The 20,060-nt window shown below is 52.9% G+C and overlaps 1 protein-coding gene across 6 annotated transcripts in view; it reads left to right on the plus strand.

Annotated features, from left to right (window-relative positions):
* PHC2 (polyhomeotic homolog 2) overlaps positions 1 to 20,060 on the plus strand; it is a 23,931-nt gene continuing 3,871 nt past the window's right edge. Inside the window, exons 1-13 of one of the 6 annotated variants that reach the window (XM_081341537.1) lie at positions 1 to 131; positions 1,810 to 2,018; positions 4,374 to 4,532; positions 5,150 to 5,227; positions 5,326 to 5,496; positions 5,773 to 5,922; positions 6,173 to 6,485; positions 6,820 to 7,160; positions 7,659 to 7,782; positions 17,261 to 17,469; positions 17,779 to 17,905; positions 18,415 to 18,529; positions 19,619 to 19,760. In XM_081341537.1, the coding sequence (XP_081197663.1) occupies positions 1,854 to 2,018; positions 4,374 to 4,532; positions 5,150 to 5,227; positions 5,326 to 5,496; positions 5,773 to 5,922; positions 6,173 to 6,485; positions 6,820 to 7,160; positions 7,659 to 7,782; positions 17,261 to 17,469; positions 17,779 to 17,905; positions 18,415 to 18,529; positions 19,619 to 19,760 (2,094 nt within the window). In that variant the 5' untranslated portion in view covers positions 1 to 131; positions 1,810 to 1,853. Of the gene's footprint in view, positions 132 to 1,809; positions 2,019 to 4,373; positions 4,533 to 5,149; positions 5,228 to 5,325; positions 5,497 to 5,772; positions 5,923 to 6,172; positions 6,486 to 6,819; positions 7,161 to 7,658; positions 7,783 to 11,588; positions 11,697 to 13,402; positions 13,525 to 17,260; positions 17,470 to 17,778; positions 17,906 to 18,414; positions 18,530 to 19,618; positions 19,761 to 20,060 lie in introns of those variants that run through there. The other 5 variants (XM_081341538.1, XM_081341539.1, XM_081341540.1 and 2 more) reach the window with 5 other exon arrangements.

Consider the following 20,060-nt stretch of genomic DNA (forward strand, 5'->3'; position numbering starts at 1 on the left):
CAGGTGGGCTTCCTCTCTACGTGTCCGGCTGTGAGGGGGGGGCTGAAGGGGGGATGAATTCAGTCTCAGGGTTGCCCGACCGGTCCCCAAAACTTAGAGGCATCTCCAGGCTGCTCCAGAGGCCTTGCTAGGTGGGTGTTTATTTCTGCAAAACGGGGGTGGGTGGGTGCCGTGGCTGGGAATTGGTCTGAAATGGTCTGGGGTCTCTTGCCGGGGCAGGGGGTTGGACTATTGGACCTCCAAGGTCCCTTCCAACTCTGTTGTTCTGTCATTCTGCTATTACGTTATTGTCTCATTCTGTTGTTCTGCTATTCTATTACTCTGTTATCATTTAATTCTGTTCCTCTGCCATCCTATTGTTCTGCTATTCTGTTATTCTCTCTTGTCTTTCTGTTATTCTGCTATTTGGTTATTATGTCTTTTTATTATTCTGTTATTCTGTCGTTCTGCTATTTTGTTATGTCTTTCTGTTATTGTGCTATTTTATTCTATTGTTCTTCTATCCTGCTATTCTAACATTCTGTCGTTCTGCTGTTCTGTCCTTATGACATTCTGCTATTCTGCTGTTCTGATATTCTCTTATTCTGTCGTTCTATCATTCCGTTATTCTATCATTCTTTTGTACTGTTGTTCTGCTCTTCTGCTGTTGTTATTATATTCTGTTGTTATTCTGTTAATTGATCTGCAAAGGTGCCCATTTTTGCTTTGGGGTGGGCTTTTAAAGGGGGTGCCCTGTCTGCCAAGGGGTTTGGGTGGGTCGGGGTCTTGCTGCCCCCTTTGCCGCATCCCCCATCCATGCTCCCCCCCTTGCGTGAATTCCCTGGCATGCAAATCCCCGTCTTGGAATAATGCTGGCGATGCCACTTGGCTGACCGGTGTGATTAAAAAAGGGGGAGTGGGTGGGGGAGAGAAGACCCCTCCAAAACTTATTTGCATGAAATACAGCAGGCAAAAAGGGGCCGGCCCTGATTGGCTGTTGCTAGGAAATGCCATAATCATCAGGAAATTAGTTCCCACCCGTCGCCCGTCTTTCTTCCCAGTATCTAATGCCGGCTGGGACTGAACGGAACAAAGGCTTGGGGGTGGGGGGGGACAAGCCCCTGAGACAGACCCCCCTCCCCAAAACTGGCTGTGCAGAGCCTTTGCAGCATTGCCTCACAAGCATCCCTGAGTGGGGGGGTGCCTGTGTGTGGCTGCTGGAATCTGCCTGGAGGGACGGGGTCCAATGGGGGGTGCAGGATGCCCTAGAGCCCGCTTTGGGGCCTGCAAGGTTGAGGGGCACTGCCAGGGGGGATGAATGGGGGTCTTTCCCCCCTGCTACACCCGTCTTCTGCAAATGCCAAAATCCCTGAAAATGGCGGGGTCCTGAAGGTAAGGGGCAAACAAGTACTGGGAGGGTTGGGAGCAGGGGGTGAGAACCCCCCCACCCTCTTTTCTATAATTGTCCCTATAGCAAAGGGGATGGGGGTCTGTGTTATACTTTGGCATTTTCTGGATGGGGGATGGACTTGCTTTTTTGGCTTATCTAAAATTATTGATCTAATTAGACTGGGCAAGTTTCTAGTCTTCAAGGTTTCTGTGAAAGGAACAGTCTCACCACTGTGGAGATTGTCAGGTTGTGATTTTCCAAATCAAGGCACTTTTGTGTGTATGTGTTCATTGTCGGCCAAGCATCGCCTAGCTGGGAAGGATTTAAACCTGCAAATGCAGTGGGGCTTCCTTTCCAGGCAGCATCCATAAGATGGCTGTTGTATGTCAGGCAGAGCAAGATTTGAACTCTGGAGCGAAGCCTTTTTTCCTTTTCTGCAGGATCTGCTTAGCCATCATTCCCCGGGGACCCTGCGTGGTCCATCATGGAGAATGAGCAGATCCAGACTCCACCGCCGCTCAGCAGCCCGGGGGCCACGAATATCACCACCACCACCAGCACCACAGCCCCCAGCAGCAGCACCGTTGGGCGCCAGGCGGGGCCCCCCATCTCCGTGTACAGCGGGATCCCCGACCGCCAGACCGTCCAGGTGAGGGGAGAGCAGCCAGGCCTGTGACTAGGGGCCCCAGAAACCAATTGCCTTCACCACGGATTAGACTAGATGACCTTTGAGGTCCAACTTGGCAACTTCCTAAAATGAAGTTCTTGCATACTCCTCAGCCTTCTGACATGATATTGGGGAGGGGGGAATTCCCTCTACCAGGTCCTTCATTTGTGCCTTCCCATGGTAAAAGTGGGTGGAGGGGGGCATTTCTCATCACCCCCTCCCCAAAGTAACCTAGATTTGTTTTTCTGGAGCGACCAATGGGAAAGAGAAGAAGGAAAGGGCTGAAAGTGGGTGGTTTTGCTGGGAAGCGTTTCCTGACCTTGGAGGCATTTGAATCAAAGTTAGATTGTTACTCTCTGGTGGGGCTAGACTAGAGGATCTCTACAGTCCCTTCCAGGGCGCTGTGAGACCAAGTCTGATCTGGAGTTCCTTGGTAAATATCGCCCTCTAGTGGCCGTCCGTGGCCTGGTGTGCATCCATCTGACAAACACAGGGGCTAATGAACCATGCAGAAGTAATTAAATAACATTAATTAATTAAGAAGCTGCCCGGATGAACTTATGGCCTCCATGCCGACCTTGGGGTGGAGTCTGCCTCTCTGCTCTGCATGAGTTCCCATTCCGAACACGCTTCCCAGTTAGAAAGAGACCGGCAGGCGTGGGCACTTTTTATCCTGAAGCTTCTTTAAGCCAAGAAAACCCACAATCTCGGTTTCTATCTGCAGCGTGGGATCGGCGTTGTTGGGTTGCGGTGTTTGTGAACCTCTTTTGGGGGATGCTTTTCATCCTGGGGGGTGGTTTCAGCTGGTCCATCGGGGTGATCCCCAGAGTTTGCAAATGCTGGGCAGGGTTTCGGTTCAATTTGGGTTTGTGTTCGGTCGTAAAAATTTTCAGTGCCGTTGTAACTTTGATCACTGTATGTTCTATATCCTGTGGGTTGTTCCTTCCCCAAATCATTTAAGCCTTATTGGTTTCGGGGGGGAGGAATCAAATTTAAAACAGGAGGGTTTCCTGCCGCTGAAGAGAAGGCAGAGAGTTCAATCGGTATTGTGTCCCTTCAAAAAATCTGAGGGGCACTGTGGAAACAAAACACACAAACGTTGAGTAGCGTTGCCCACCAAGTATCAAGGATTCGTTATTGATTCCCTGGCGCATGTGAGCATGTCAGGGAGGTGATTGATGACCCCTTTTGATAGCCCCCCAGGACCCCTTGCAAATCCCCTACAAGGTCAAAGCATTAAGACCCTCATTGAGGCAGGTTAACCTTTGATCTGACCCCCTCCGCTCCCTCCCCCCCATTTACAGAGCGGGTCGAGAGATGGGTAAGATATTTAGGTAGCAACCCTTTCATTGAATCCACTTTTCTCTTACAATTTCCCAGGACTTTGGCTTATTTTTGCAAACCTATTTACAAAGTGCAAAAGGTTTCCAAAGAGTTGTACAGTTGAGCACACCTGGACTTTTCTCTGAGTTTCTTTGTAAGCATCTTTGCAAAACGCACAAGGTTTCCAAAGAGTTGTGTAGTTGAACACACACAACTGAGAGAGTGGAATTTGGGTCAATGCCTGGGGTTTTTTCATGCCTCGACCAGAGGGCAGGACGAGAAGCAACGGGTGGAAACTGATGGAGGAGAGAAGCAACCTCGAATGAAGGAGGAATTTCTTGATAGTAAGAACAATCCATCAGTGGAACTGCTTGCCTCCAGATGTTGTGGGTGCTGCATCACTGGTTTTCTTAGAAAATAAATGGACAACTTTTTGACCTAGGGCAGAGTGGGCCGTGGCACGCCAGCAACCGGTCCGCACAAACAAGCAAAGCCCCATCCGTGGGATGCAGGCAGCACACAAAACCACGCACTCTCCGGTCCGTGGAAAAACCTCTCTCCAGGTCCCTGGTGCCTGAAAGGTTGGGGACCGCTGGTATAGGGTCCCCTGCTTGAGCAGGGAGTTGGACTAGAAGACCTCTGAGGTCCCCTTCCAACCCTGTGATTCTATTATTAGTTTGGGGTACTGGAGAAGGAGAAAGCTACCACTGCTGTGATTTGCAAACCGTGGTTACACAGTTTAGTCCCAAGTCCCTTTTTCAGCGCCGTTGTGACTTCGAATGGAGTGTTAAGTTGCAAGTCAGCATGGGAGAATCACAAGAGGTTGTAGGTCAGGCGTGCAAAGGGCGTGTGAAATGGCGGAGAACATGCGTGTCGCTTCCTTACTTTTTGGAACACCAGTGAGAATTTCGGAGGGTTGAACAAGCCCTTGCACGCCCCTTTCCGTGCCTGGGGTGGGGGGCGTCTGTGGCCTCTTCCTGTGTTGCTAACTTATTTTTTTTCCTTCCCGCTCAGGTGATCCAGCAGGCTTTCCACCGGCAACCGAACACAGCCGCACAATACCTGCAGCAGATGTACGCCGCCCAGCAACAGCACCTGATGCTGCAAACAGCAGCCCTCCAGCAGCAGCACCTGGGGAGCAGCCAGCTGCAGAGCCTGGCTGCCATCCAACAGGTCTGTCGCTCCGGGGGGGGGGCAGGGCGGGGGAGAGACCCCCCAAAAGGCAGGGACTAAATCTGTGGGGCGGGCGGGGAGGTTTGCCGTCCTCTTTGGGCACCAACCCAAGATGGCGAGAGGAGGACAGGTAGTTCAATACTGCGGGTAGTCCTTGACTTTTACAACCACAGCGGAACCCAAAATCTCCGTCGCTAAGCGGGCCGTTAGAGTTTTGCCTCATTTAACGAGCTTGCTAAGTGAATCCCCTGCAGACTTGTCAGAACGTCGGCAAAGGGGATCACGGGACAAACCCCTCTCCTCCCGGGACGCTGCGACCGTCATAAATACGAGTCAGTTGCCAAGCGTCCGAATTTTGATGACGTGACCGTCCCCAGAAATGCTGCAGCGGTCATTAAGTGTGAACAACAGTCATAAGTAGCTTTTTTCAATACCGTAACTCTGAACGGTCAGTAAGTGAAACAGTTGCGAGCCAAGGACTAACTGTGTCGGCTCAGCCAAATTTATTGAGCTTTGTTTTCATTATTTACTTACTAAATTTTAATAAGATTTTAGGCTTGCAGGAATGCCACTTTTAACGTAGTCGTGGTTCCGCCTCCCCCCCCCCCGTTTTGCAGGCAAGCTTGGCAGCCAATCGGCAGGGCGTTTCCTCCGCTTCCAATGGGGCCACACAGACCCCCCCTCAGCAGCCCACGGTAAGACAGAGCCTGCCTCAGTTTCTCTCCAGTAGGAGGACCCCTCCCCTTTCCTTAGACGCGGCTGCGCTCGCTGACACGGTGATCTCTCGCTCCAGATCAACTTGGCCACCTCCCCTGCGGCGGCCCAGCTCATCAATCGGGCGCAGAGTGCGAATTCTGCGGCCGCCACCGCCTCGGGCATTGCCCAGCAAGCCGTCCTTTTGGGCAACACCAGCAATCCGGGCTTGAGTGCGAGCCAGGCGCAAATGTACCTCCGGGCGCAGATGGTAAGCGGTAAACTCTGTTATTCATTTATTTATAATCCCAGATCAATCAATGGAACAGCTTCCCTCCAGAAGTTGTGGCTGCCCCATCCCTGGAGGTTTCCCGGAAGAGACTGGGCATCCGTTTGTCCAGACTGGTACAGGGTCTCCTACTTGAGGTGGGGGTTGGACTAGAAGACCTCCGAGGTCCCTTCCGATGCTGTGGTTCTGTGTCCTGTGTTTTGCTGGGCTTGGCTGGCCGGGATCAGCAACGGGGGATGCATTTGCTGTGATTTTCAGGCCCAGCAGACAAGTTTAATGCAAGTAGCTAGGAGCCTAGGCCGTGCTGTTCCTTTGTCCCCCCAGCTCATCTTCACCCCCACCGTCGCCACCGTCCAGCCCGAGGGGACCAGCAACGGCATGCAGCCCCCCACCACCTCTGCGACCCAGGTAAGGGCTTCCCCCATTGATTTTATTGGTCAGCAGGTCGCATATGGGGATCATGTGACCCCGGGATGCTGTGACCGTCGTAAATATGAACCGGTTGCCAAGCGTCCGAATTTTCATCAGCTGACCCTGGGGAGGCTGCGACTGTTGTGTGAAACATGCCACTTTTTCAGTGCCTCCGTCGTAACTTGAAACAGCCACTGAGCAAAAGCCGGTAAGTTCCTCCTGACCCTGAGGGCCTCTTTGTGTTCAGGTGCAGAATTCGGCCCTCCGGACGCAGCAAGCGGTCAGCCAGGCGCTCAGCTCCTCTGTCGGCCAGCAGCCGCCCCCCTTGGCCCTCAAGCCCGCCCTGAATAGCCACGGCAGCCATTCCTGCTTGGCCAGCCCCGCTGCCCAGCCAAAGGGCGCCAAGGAAGGCGGGCCGGAGCCCTTTGCCGAGCCCCTGAGGAAGGGCGAAGGGGGCGGGGCAGGCAGCAGCGGCGGGACAGCGGCCCCCTTGGACGGACGAGGCAGCGGCCCCCACCGGACGGGCCCTCCCGCCCCCACCCACCCCCCGATTGCCCCAGGTGAGGGCGCCCGGAAGTGGCAGGGCCACAGGAAAGGCCGGGCGGTGAAAGGACCAGGGGAGGGGTCTCCTTGGGGTTCAAGGCCCTCTCTCCCTCCCTCTCCTTCCCTTCTTCCCTCCCTCTCTTCCTCCCTCCCTCCCTCTCCTCTCCCTCTCTCTCCCCCTTCTTTTTCTTTCTCTTTTTTCATTTTCCTTCTCTTTTGAGCTAAGTAAACAAGAAAAGGCTTCTGCTTAAAAGAATGCGCCAGAAGGGGTGCCGGTAGCAGCTTTGCTTCTCTCCTGACAGGGAGTGATGGTCTTCCCCCCCCCCCGCTTTTTTTCTGATTTTTCCCCAGCCTACCCCCCAGCCCAGACTCAGTCGCAACAGCCGCAGACTCCGACCAAGACCCTCCCGCACCAGTTTGTGATCCAGCAGCAGCTCCAGCCCAAACCCACCCACCAGCCGGCCTTCAGCACCCCCGGCTCCAGCGCCCCCCCGGCCCACCTGCCAGCCTGCCGGTCTCCCACCCAGCACAAGCCCAACTCCAGCCAGACGTCGCCACGCCCTCCCGCCCCCCCCGCCCTGGGGTTGCAGCGGACAGACGGACGTCCCGCCGGGTGTCCGAACCACACGGCTCAGCACAAGCTCCAGCACGCCTCCGCGGTCATTCTCCAGCTGCAGCCGCCTGCGGGGACGGTGGGTGTGGGCAGGGCGGAGGGGCGTAGCTTCTAGGGTGTGTGTGTGTCTGCCCTCGGCTTCCAGGGAGCTTTTTGCTTGGAATCTAGAGATAGAAGGGCCCTTTAAGGTCATCCAATCCAACCCTGCTCCAGATGGGTGGGTGGCTGCCCCGTGCTCCTCCGGCCAGGGAAACCTAACCTGCTCTGGGTCATTGGTGTTTGTAGCTGAGGGTTGAACTGGGGGGTCCTGGGTGCTGTTTGGGCTGGGTGGTTTCCTTGGAGACATTTCGTTGTCAATCTAGGTAACATCAGCGCCAGCTAACCTGGTGATGCCACCCGGCTGGGTCAGGAGACGTCTTCAAGGAAACCAGCCAGCTCAGCCCACAGTCCCCCTCCTCCTCGGACCCCTGGTTCAACCCCCATCTAAAAAGATTCTCTTCTGTCAGTCCAGGAAGATTTCCTTGTGTTTTCAGACTCTCTCCTGATGCTTTTCTCCGCTTCCTTCCTCGGTCTGCAGCTGCCCCTGGAGGGTCCCCGGAAAGACCCCGTCCCGGCTCTTCTCTCCCCCGAGGCTGCCTGCATGTCTCCGTCAGCCCCTCCCAAACCACCAGCTTCCGAGGGCACCGGACCCCCACCACACGGTAGGAAATGCCCAGGCACCCCCTCCTTTAACGGGAGTCTGGGAAAAGTTACTTAATTGTGGATCAGAGGAACCTCACCATTAAGGGCAGTCTACCTGCAGAAGCCAGCACCCTTGGCTCTGAGGAGACTTGGACAAGGATTATGGGCTCTAACGGCCTGGGCTAAATGGGGAGGACTTGATTAGCCCAACACACGGTGTGTCTGTGCGTTGGAACTGAGACACACCTCGCTGGATTCCATGCTTGTGTGTCATTGTGGTTCTCTCCAGGCAGTCCACAATGTACGCCCACAATCGAGGCCAAAATTTCCATTCCAAGCAAGCCAGCTGTTAAATGAGTTTGCCCCATTTTATGACCTTTCTTGCTACGGTTGTTAAGCGAATCAGGTGTTCGTTAAGTCTTCCCCCTGAATTTTCTGGTCAGAAGGTCACAGAAGGGGATCACGTGACCTGGGGACAGTCATAAGTACATGCCAGTTGCAAGTGAATTTTGGTCACGTGACCAGGGGATGCTGCAATGGTCATTAAGTGTGAAAAATGGTCATGTCACTTTTTCCAGCGCTGTTGTCACTTTGAACGGTCACTAAATGAGGTGTCGTATGTCAAGGCCTGCCTGTAATTTCTTTCTTTCCTTCCTTCCTCCCTCCCTCCTCTTTCTTTCTTTCTTTCTTTCTTTCTTTCTTTCTTTCTTTCTTTCTTTCTTTCTTTCTTTCTTTCTTTCTTTCTTTCTCTTTTTTTCTTTCTTTCTTTCTTTTTGGGTTCTTTATTTTTTAATATGCGCTGCCTAGAGGCAAAGATTATGGTGGGGGAGGAACTTATAAATTTCTCTATTTTGGACTCAACGGTGGTCGTTAAGCCGAGGACTGTCTGCGGGGGTGGTCCTTGACTTACAGCCATTTGTTTAGTGACCATTCAAAGGGGTGAAATAAAGGGGCCATTTGCCAGGGAGGAAGGGGCCCTCGTGACCGTGAAAACAGCAGAACGGGGCTCCTTGAGATGCTCCAGACCCCCCCCTTTCTCCCCAGGTCTGTGGGTGTGGAGGGGGCCGGGAAGGGTGGAAGCGGCTGCCTTTTGGGGGAGGGCGGCTGTCCCAGAGACAATAGGGCTGCCCTATCTGGGTCACCCCACAGCTGGATCTCTGACCTGGCTTCCAGCCGCCCTTCACTCAAGTTAAATGGAGTGGAACCTCAGCGTTGCCCCCTCCTCGGGAGGGGTGACATCACATCTGCATTCTCTTGGGGGGGCTAGATAATCTGCATCCCCCCCCTTACCAGGCTGGACAATGCCACTTGCCAGCCACAGGCCTTTGTGCAAAATGCACGGGTGTGTGTGTGTGTGTGTGTGTTACTGCTGAGAAGTGGGGGGGGGATTGGGGGATGGGCGGGCCACACAGAGGTGCACCTGCCCCCCCCTCCCAGCAGCTGTCTTTCTCTCCTGCAAACTCCCATTTCATCCCGCCCTCCCTCCCCTCTAGCTGCTTGTTTGTGTGGAAACACGAAAAGACATCTGGAAAAAGTGTTTCTCCCCCCCCCCCTCAGCCCCCCCCAGCCGGTCGCATTTGCAACAAATCAAGTTAGGGGTTTTTCATGAAACACACTTGCTTGGAAACAGATGGCTGAATTTGCACCCGTGGCCACCAGGTTTGGAGGCCACCAGACAAAAAAACAGCCCCCCATTGGGCCTTGAGTGCGATTTCTTCCCTTACAGCAGTCCTCGGCTTACGATCACGATCCGGAGCCCCAAGTTTCCATTGCTGAGCAAGGCAGTTGCTAAGTTTTGAGTTTCGCCTCACTTTACGACTTTTGCCACGGTGGTTAAGCGAATCACTGCGGTTGTTAAGCAAATCTAGTTCCTCCCATGGACGTTGTTTGTCAGAAGGTGGCCAATGGTGATTGCATGACTCCGGGATGCTGCTCGAGCAGGGGGTTGGGCTAGAAGACCTCCAGGGTCCCTTCCTTCTTCTGTCATTCTGTTATTTGCAAGCTCAGAAGCTCCTTTCTGTGGCAAGAGCTGGCCACAGCGTGGGGAGGACCCAGCTTCTGGTCCCCTTAAGCAACCTGCAAGTGACACTTAAAATTTGTCCCTTCTGTACTTTAGTTAAAACTTAAATTTAGTTTAATTTAAATTTAGTTTTGTTTCCCCGTCTTCTCCGATATTTTTTTTTAATCCCATTTATATCCCGCCCTTCTCCGAAGACTCAGGGCGGCTTACAATCTAAAGCACAAATCAACGTGCTTAGCAATAGCCTTTTGCAAAGATTTAACCAAACATACAGAGAGAAAGAAAAAGTCAAATAAACCCACTTTCCAACTGGGGGGGGGAAGGAAAATAAAACCAGGAACTAGAATAAATGTAAGTATTATTTAGGGTTCTCCTGTTTTGTTTGCTTTCCCAGCCCAGCCTTTTGTCCTGGACCACTGGGGGGGGGGGAACGTATTTGAGCAGCCCCCCTCCCGTTGTTTGAAGACAGAGAGTGACCTTTGATCCCCCCCAATGAGTCTAAAACAAAGGAGATTCCAGCCCCCTCTTGCTGGGTTAGCTGGGAATGTTGGGATTCGTAGTCCTGATGTGGGATGGGTGTCATTTGGAGGAGGAGGAGGGCAGGGACTACAATTTGGAAAGTTTTTTGGGAGGGGTCTGAAAATCAGGGCTTCTTTGGGGGAGGTCTGAAAAAAAGCCCTGCCCCCCCCACTCCGATTCCACCTGGTTCAAATGTGTGGGTGGGTTACAGACCCTCCAGAATTTTTCTTGGCTTTTGTTGCAGTTCAGGGAGAAAAGAAAAAGCCACCCAAATGTCTCTGTGTGTTTGTGTGTGTGTGTGTGTGTGTGTGTGTGTTTGTGTGCACTGTTGGGCGTGCAGATAAAAAGCCCAGCATCTGCCTAATGGCGGTCGTGCAATGCAGAGAGTGAGTGGCAGGCTTAATAAGATTAAGCCCAGGGAAGGGGACAAAGGGGAACGTAAGGGCCGGCCGTTCCTTCTGCCAGCCTTCCCCAAAATACCTAAAATATAAAATCCCCTTTTTGTCTGGTCGGGAGCCGCCCGCCAGCCCGCCCTATGCCGGGAGTCCAGCCCTGGCGCTTGGGGAGGGGTCTTGCCTTCTTTGGGGGGCAGCCCACCTCGCCGCCAGGATCCCAGGTGATCAGAGGAGGAGGTTTTTCAGATAGGTGAGAATTTCCCTTTTCTTTTTTCTGCACAAAAGCCAGCGGTCTGGGGTCTCCTGCTGGAGCAGGGGGCTGGACTAGCAGACCTCTGAGGTTCCTTCCGACCCTCTCGTTCTGTGTTCGAATCGAGACCCCATAAGCGAGGGAGGGAGGAGGGTGACGGGGCCTCCGAGGGGATTTTCCTCTATTTTTCTTCCGTGGGGTCCCGGGTGGTTTCCTTGCAGACGTTTCACCACCCAACTGGGCAACGCCGTCAGCGCATCTCCCGCTCGGGTCAGGAAAGGTCTGCAAGAGAGCCCCTCCCTGGAAGACCTCCGCTTCCCGTCCAGCCCTCTTCCTCTAACTGGGACCCCCCCCCATGGCCCCTAGGAGCCCTTTCCCCCCCGCCCCAATTCTCCGGCAGGAGATCCGTAGGCTTCCTGCTCCGTCGGCGGAGCCTCTTTCTCTCCCAGCCCCCGCCACCTCAGGCTGCCACCGGGACCGGCGGGGGGGGGCGAGGGGGGGTCCCGGGGCGACCCTCTGGGCGGCGGGGGGGGCGGCCGTGGGGGGGGAGGCGCGGCGGGCCCGGGCGCGGCCAATGAGCGCCGTCGGGGCGGGGGGGAAGGGGGGGACTCTGCCCGGCGCCTCCCAGTCCGGCTTCGCCTCCCTCGGCGCGGCGGGCGGCATTGTTCGGCCCCGCCGCCTCGCCTCGCCTCGCCCCGCCGCCCGGCCCCGATCGGAGCGCGGAGGGGCTCCGGCAGGTGAGCCCAGCAGGTGAGGCGGGAAAGCGGCTCCCGGGCGGGGCGGGGCGGGGGGCTTCGTCCTCGGGGAGGGAGGGGCGCCCCCCCCGTCCAGGGAGAGCCGATCTTGGGCCCGGGCGGGCTCCGCCTCGCCTCTTTGGGGAGCCCCCCGCGGACCCCCCTCTTCTCCTCCTCGCCGCGCCTTCTGCCCCGGGGGGGGGGACGGGAGGGGTCCCGATCGGGCCCTGGGTCGGCGGAGGAGCCGGGCCGCTTAACCTAGCTCCGTGGGGACTACGGCGCCCGTGCTTGCCAGCCGGCCGGCCCTCTTCTGGCTCCGGGGTCCCGGTTGCGAAACGGCGCTTCTCGGGCTGGGATTTGGACTACCGCTGCGGTTTGCGTTACCTTGTCAGGGTGGCGAGAAGGGGGCGAGGAGTGTGACCTGGTTTAAAATGGCTTCTGCGCTCGGGACCCCCTTTTAGATGGGCAGCAACTCGGCCCTGGAATCCTTCTATAAGGTTTTGGGATTGCAACTCCCATCGTGCTTTTCTCGGGCCGGGAGTGCCTTGGGGACGGATAGTTTGGGTGGTAGCCAGTTGGGGTCCTCCTCCCCAGCTGGTTTGCCTAACCCTTCGCGCAGCCCCCGAGGCCTAACCTGGGTTATCAAAACACCCCGGTGTTGACATTAGCCGAGATTTGCAAACCAACCTAACAGATGGTGTCCTTGTTGGTTTGTTGACTGTAACTGGATCGCTGACCTGAACGGTCTCATTTTAACACAACTTCTCTGCCAGCCCTTTGAGGTAGGCCACGTTGAGTAACTTCACAGATTCGGGATTTCAGAAATGTCCTTTATTGTAGATTACAGAAATTTGCAAGTTTGTTTTTCTCTTACACCCGGTGGGATTGTTTTGAGTTTCTTTTGCAAACTTTTCCGGTGGTTTTGTTTTTTTTTTGAGTCTCATGCTGGGCAGGGGATTCCGGGAGTTGAAGTCACACGTGCCCTCTGGGGAATTCTGGGAGTTGCAAGTCTGCATATCCTGGCTGGGGGAGTTGAAGTCCACTCCCTTTAAGGTGGCTACAGTTGAGAACCACAGAGCTCCTGGGTTGGGGGCACTCTATCACGGTCCACCCCACAGGCTTGGGGGGGGGAGGGGGATGATTCAGTGCCCCACTGATTTCCTTTCTCTCCCTTCCCGCTCAAGTGAGCCCCCTCCCCAGCTGTGGAGCACCCCATCCCCCTTTGGTTTCCAAACTTTTCCCGTAAACTATGGTTCCTGGGAGAAGTGAAAGGAAACAGATTTTTTTTTCTGGTGACAAATGGAGTGTATTCCCCCCCCTTCCTCGTTGTGCTGCCCTCAACAACTTATCTCTGAAAGAATGTGAAGATAAAGTGGCTTTTGTGTCACCTATTAAGAAGCTAACTGGGCCGAGAGGGAGGGGCAGCTGGATCATCCTGCTCTCCCCCTGGCCTTCCTGGATGAATGTTGTCAGGGCTCTTCCGCGTGGGGTTCATGAAATATTTTCAGATTGTTTTTTTCAGAGAGCTCCGTGCGTGTGTGTGTGTGTCGGACGGAAGGACTCTTGTTTCCAGGAAGTGGCGTGTGGCAGAGGGTGGGAAGGACACAAAGGCTGCTTTTTATGACTGTAAACAAGCCCTTTCTTCCGTCGCTTAGCAAATGTCATAGCGGTTCCCCTTCCCTCTCTTCCTTCATCTTGAAATCAATTTTGAAATCGGTTCCAGCAACCTGGAATTAAGGAGAGGCTTCCTAACAGTGAGGACAATTTACCAGCCTCCAGGAGTGCCAGGAGCTCCATCGCGGGAGGATTTTAAGAAGAGACTGGAGAGCCGTTTGTCACAAATGGTAGGGGGTCTCCCACTTGAGCAGGGGGCTGGACTAGAAGACCTCCGAGGTCCCTCCCAGCTCTATTCTATTCTATCCTTTCCACCCCTGCCTTTTATCTTCTAAGAGATTACAATGAGAGAATTGGTTAAATGTCCCTAATAATGTTAAGGGGGGGGGATGAATTCCTCTCCTCTCATAAGAGGACCCCCTCCCCCACTTTGTTTTGGCAGCTGTAGCCTCTGATAGGCCTTCAACTAGCCGCCCAGATTCATTTTGATACGAGAGAGGCGAGAGGCGGCAAACGAACAAATAGTAAATAAATGAATGCAGTGGGAGAACGGTGACTCCTGCGGAGATGCAGCATGGACCCTCTCCGCTTCTCTGAGGAGGGGCTGGCTTGCCCGTCCTTCCGGTGGGAGCACCACATGCCTAGAAATTCCCAGTGGGGGTGGGGATGATGGGTGATGGGTTTCCGTTGCTTTGCAAGCTCGCTTGAATTTTCATTGTGAGTCCAGATGGCATCTCAAAGGAGGCAGGCTGGGTCTAATTGGATTATGGCTCTGTGTGTGTGTGTGTGTGTGTGTCCACCCTCATCTGAAAGGCTGGGGGTTTGCACTGAGAAAGCAGCAGGAGTGTGCAAGTGGGGTAGCAAAGCCAACTCCCCAAATCCTGAGCGTGAGAACAGAAAACCACAATAATTCCGGACTCAGGGCTGGGTGGGTGGGGTTTGTTCTCTTTGTGTTTGATTCGGTGGCCCACCCTCCCTGCCAGGGCTTCCCTGCCACAGCTTCCTTCCCCGCGCATGTGCCCTGGTGACGCTTCCGTTTTTTGGAGAACAGAAACAAGAACGGAAGAACAAAGTTGGAAGGGACCTTGGGGGTCCTCTAGTCCAAACCCCACCCAATCCTGCTAGACTGAACTGCCTTTATGGAACCACAGTTGATCCAGCCCTGATCCAAAACCCTGATTCTGGTTTTGCAGACACAGCCTCCCACTCACCAGCCGGACTTCAAGTAACTTTAGGAGCTAAGTGGAATTGCCTGAACTCTGCCCTTGTGGTTTGCAAGGGGGAGGGGGGGGCTTCGTGACTGTGGTTTGAGGAACAAACCACGGCTCAGCCAGTTTAGCCTGGTGTGGGAAATTATCCGCCAGCTGGTGGCGGCTTCCCCAAGTGTAAATCAGAATGTTTGGGTTTTTTTTCCTGGATTCCTCTGAGTTGGAAACCAGCCTTGTTCCTTCGCTGACAACCTTGGCTAAGATTTATGTGAGTTTTGCATGAGTCTGAATTCTTGGAACAACTTCTGTCTGTTTAAAACTGGCTTTTAAGGATCAGTTTTCAAATGATCCTGTGCATTTCAGGGGGACTTGCAAGAGTCCCAATCCCTGCAACTATTTTATTTGCTTAGAGATATTCAGTAGGGATTTAAGTGGGGAATTTTGAACCTGTCTAATCAACTAGCCTTGGTAGGGTATTCAGCATTCACACACCCGTGCATAAACTCTTGTTCAGAAAGCACTTTCTCCTGAGTTTATTCGCAGCAGAGATGCAGAGCTAATACCTTGTTCCTAAGCAAGCTGGTTGTTAGTTCTGTGAATCATGTCATTAAGCAAATACGTTCAGCGCCTTGACTTACAGGCAGCCCAAAATTTCTGCTGCTACGTGAGACTGTGAGTTTTGCCCCATTTACGACCTTTTCCCATAGCTGTTAAGTGGATCACTGCCATTGTTAATAACACGGTTGTTCAATGAATCTGACTTCTTCCCCATTGACCCCATGACTCCAGAACACTGCGACCGTCAGAAATGCGAATCGGTTGCCAAGCGTCTGAATTTTGATCAGGATGCTGCGGCGGTCGTAAGTGTGAAAAACGGTCCTAGGTCCCTTTTTTCCCAGTGCTGTGAAAATGAACTTTTGTAAGTCGAGGACTACTCGTGTTTATAAAAATAATAAAGGCAGAAAACGAATGAAATAAATATAATAAACAGAAAAAAACAGAATAAGCAAGTTGGAAGGGACCCTAGAGGTCTTCTAGTCCAGCCCCCTGCTCAAGCACGGTACGAACTGATCCCACCAGGGACGTTTACAAACTTTGGGAGTACAACACAGATAATAATTGGGTTTTGTCTGAGGTGGACTTTGGGGTGTCCTCCAGGTTGCCACGAGGCAAGAAGAACAGAGACTCGTCCAGAGATGCACCGGGCTCCCTCCTTGGCGATCCTGCCTCGGTCTTCTTTTGGAAATCTAAGCAGGCCAACTGGGGAAGCTCCTTTGTGGTTCCCCCCCCCCCCCCCGGCAGGGTGGGCAGCTGGGTGTCCTTTGTTGATCAAAGCTGCTCCCAGCATGCCTTGCAAAGTGTGCCTGCTGGCTTCTGTTTGTGAGGGTTGCGTGCGTTGCTGCGATGGGGAGGCGGGCGAGGTGGGAGTGCTGCGTCTCTGGGGCATTGCAAAGGCGTGCGTGCGTGCGTGCCAGCAACTGGCCCTCTCATGCGTGTGTGTCGCCAGGCGACTTGGCGTGCAAAGAGTTGCGCGTGTCACATCAAGACAATTTTTTTTCCTGTTAAACAGCTTGGAACGGGTCTCGGCCCTGCTTTTTGCAACATAAAAAGAAAGAAGAAAATTGCTTCTTTTTCTCGTTCGCAAATTTGGGTACTTTTGAGCAGAAAATTTTGTGCATGCAGAGCACCGTAGCCAGTTCCTCATTTTTACACAAGTCCTTGTGGATTCCTTCAGCAAAAAGCCTTTTTTTTCCAGGACTTGGCCTGAATTTGTCTTGTTTACAAATAGCACTTTCTGCCTGTATATACACCCTGCTTCAGACATCATGAGGTCCAGAAACCTGGGTGGTTTCATTATTTTTATCATGCTTTGCAAGCCCAAGAATTCTTTGTTCTTTGCCAATTGGCCTGGAATTAGTGCTGGATAATTTGGGTTATTATCATTGTTTTTGGGAGAGAAAGAGAGGAAGAGATAAGAGATAAAAGACAAGTATTTGTAAACATTGCCCTCCCCCCCAAAAATACAAGGAACACACAGAAGCTGCATACAGATCTTCCAAAGCTCTCTGGTCCCCCTGAATGTCTTTCGTTTGTTTGATGAGTTGATTTCATTTATTATTTACCTATGATTGAGCAGATTCCCTGGTTTTCTGTTTGTTTGCTTTTATAAAAAGCATTTACTTAATGTAAGTCAGCAATCAGAAGAGGGCATACTCAGACTCTAGCCATTCAGGGGGGAAGCAACAAACATATTTTTCTGTGCTTTTGTGTCCTTTCCACAGCCTCCTGACATTTCTAATCCTCACTGGTTTGTTTGTCACAAAGCCCCTCCTTATCCAGAAATAACCATCCCCATAATGTCCAAAAATCCTGTAATAATTCTGGGGTCCTTTGGTGCTCTCTGAGCTGTGTGCTTTTCTTACAGACATTTCATGACCCAAACTAGGTAGCGTCATCAGGGCTAGCTAGTTTACCAGCTAGCTAACGCTAGTAGCTATTAGCCCTGAGCTATTAGCTCAGGGAGCGCCAAGGACTCTCACCCTCCAGGTTGTGCTGCTTGTGTATCGGAGCTCCTCTGGCCTCTGGAGCGAGGGGCTGTCCAGCCTGGGTCTCTGGGGAGGGTGTGTGTGGGGGGTGTAGTCAGCTGTATGGTAATCAGGGCAGGGCGGGAGGGGCCGGGCAGCTCTTGCGCCAGGGGCCTCTGCCTTTGTCTCCGAACCCTGCATCACGCCGGCCCCTCCTCGCTCTCCCCCGGCAGAGGCGACCCCCGGCCGCATTTGCACGCCCCCAGACCCCAGCAGCCCCGGCATGACATCAGGAAACGGCAGTGCTGCCTCCTCCACCGTTCCCAGCGCCGTGCCCCAAAACGGGGAGAACAAGCTGCCCCCCCAAGCAGTCGTGAAGCCCCAAATCTTGACTCATCTGATCGAGGGGTTTGTGATCCAGGAAGGGGCCGAACCGTTCCCGGTAGGTGTCTCTCTCTCTCTCTCTCTCTCTCACTTTCTCTGCCCCAGCTGAGATTTGGGGTGGGGGGGAGCTAGGGAAAATTAGATGGGATGCAGAATGAACCTCGGAGGGGTGGGAAGAAAGTGGGGAGCGCCTGGGGGTTTGTGGGAGGGCTGCATTTTGAGGGTGGAAGGGCCGCCTGGTGCTCCGTACCTTCCTTGGGTGTGGAATGCAAAGTGTTCAGCCTCTTCCTTGGCTCCCAACTCTTGCGGGGCCCCAAATCCTTTTCGGCGACTGGGCTGTCTAAGTATCTTGCTCTTCCCCGGGCAGGTGGGCCGCTCCTCCTTGCTGGTGGGGAACTTGAAGAAGAAGTATGCGCAGGCGGTTCTGGCGGAGAAGCCCCAGCTGCAAGAGACCACCACCACCGATTCCGAGATGGAAGACCCTTACTTGCAAGGTGGGCCTGGGAAAGGACAGGCGTAGGGACTCTGAGCATGTGCAGAATGCCTCTCGGCTGGACATGGGCTGATATCTTTGCAGGGGAAGAAAAACATTTTTTTGCAAAGTTTCTGCACCCACCTACATTTTCCCCAAGTTTGTTAATTTCTGCAGAGGTTTCAATTGTGCATAAATTCGGGAGTTGACAGTCATTTTCCTTGAGCCTTTTAAAATTTGGGGGACGGGGATGTTCCAGCATTGGGGCCCCTCTGTTCCTTTCCTCTTGAGTGACCTGTAGCAAACCGGCCCCTTTGTGCAGCCTCCAGCCCAGCGGTGGGATTCAGCCGGTTCGCTCCGCTTTGGCAGAACCGTTGTCTAATTTTTTGTTGCCCAAGCCCAGAACGGACTTCCGGAAGCAGCATCCACACCAACAACCGGTTGTTCACCTATTTGAATCCCACCACTGCTCCATGGGGGTGGGTTTACTTCCTCTGGCCTTGACTGAAACATTTTGCTCTTCTTCCTCAGAATCCAAAGACGAGCCATCCCCCCCGAAGTTGAAATGCGAGCTCTGCGGCCGCCTCGATTTTGCGTACAAATTCAAGCGTTCAAAGCGCTTCTGTTCCATGGCCTGTGCAAAGAGGTACCTCTGAACCCTAAAAACCAAAGGGAGATCGGGCTCCGGAGCTCCCTTTGATTGTCACTAAACCCTAAACCAGGTTTAACGCTGAGGAGGACAGCCTTATTATCTCCAGAGGTGTGTGATGGGGTTGAAAATATTATCGCAGGATTTCAGTTCTTCCAAGCCAAGTTGCCTTCTACAATTGACCGAGGGTGAATTTGTCAATTGCGATGGTGTGCAAGTGGTGCCCAGTTATTACTGTTGTGTTCATCAGCCCAGTCAGCCAGCTGTTTAGACTGTATTTAGCAAGTTTTTCTACCTATCGAGTCCTTCTCAAGGACCTTGGATAGGCAGATGTGGTTGTGTGATGGTGTTAAAGGTCTCATTGCAGGATGGAAGCTGTCTGGGGGAAAGCTGCCTTCTGCAATTGACTGATGGGGATTTTTCTGTGCTGATGGTGTTCAAGGGGTGCTCCAGATGTTTTGGGATTGCACCCAAGGCACCTATGATTACAGGTAGTCCTTGATTTACAAGCACAATTGAGCCCAACATTTCTGTTGCTAAGTGCGATATTTAAGTGAGCTTTGTCCCATTCTACGACCTTCTTTGCCACTGTTCTTAAATGAATCACAGCAGTTGTTAGTCACATTTGTTAAGTGAATCTGGCTTCCCCATTGACTTTGCTTGTCAGAAGGTCACAAAAGGGGATCGCGTGACCCCAGGGCACTACGACCGTTGTAAATATGAGTCATTTGCGAAGCATTCTTTAATCACGTCACCATGGGGATGCTGCAATGGTCATATGTCATTTTTCAATGCCGTTGTAACTTTGAACGGTCACTAAACAATTTGTGGTAAGTCAAGGACAACCTGTAATTGTCAAATTTATTTCCTACCCGTCTTGTAGTTTGAGTTGATTCTGTATTCCTCTCTTGGACACGTCGCTAAGAATGTTTGGACATCCGTAGGGAGCGAAATTGGATTTTCCTGGCCAGCCTGAGGACACCCAACTTGCCAAGCTAAACAGGGTCGAGCCTGGCTTAGATTCGGATGGGAGACTTGGTCTTCCTTCTTTGCAGAACCTATTAATTTCTCTGTCCCCTCCCCTAGGTATAACGTGGGTTGCACCAAGCGAGTGGGGCTCTTCCATCCGGACCGCAGCAAGCATCAGAAACCGAACACGCCTTCTCACTGTCGACGCCGACCCTGCAAGGGATCCCTTCCCCCACTCACTAAAGAAAGCAAAAAGACGGTGAGCTTGGTGGGGGATGGGCAGGAAATTCAAGGCAGGAAATTCAAGGCTTCGGGTTATTTTCTGAAGAAAGAAATTCAGCGTATATTCTGAAGTAGAGAAATTGAAAAGATTATGGTTCTTTTCAGTCTTATAGGTAGTCCTCGACTTACAAAAGTTCATTTAGCGACCGTTCAAACTTACAACAGCACTGAAAAAAGTGACTTATGACCATTTTTCATACTTATAACCATTGCATGGTCACATGAGCAAACTTTGGACACCTGGCAACTAATTCGCTTAAGAACGATGTTACTGATT

This window comes from Vipera berus (genome assembly GCF_964194415.1).
Source record: "Vipera berus genome assembly, chromosome: 17".
NCBI classification, from domain to species: Eukaryota; Metazoa; Chordata; class Lepidosauria; order Squamata; family Viperidae; genus Vipera; species Vipera berus.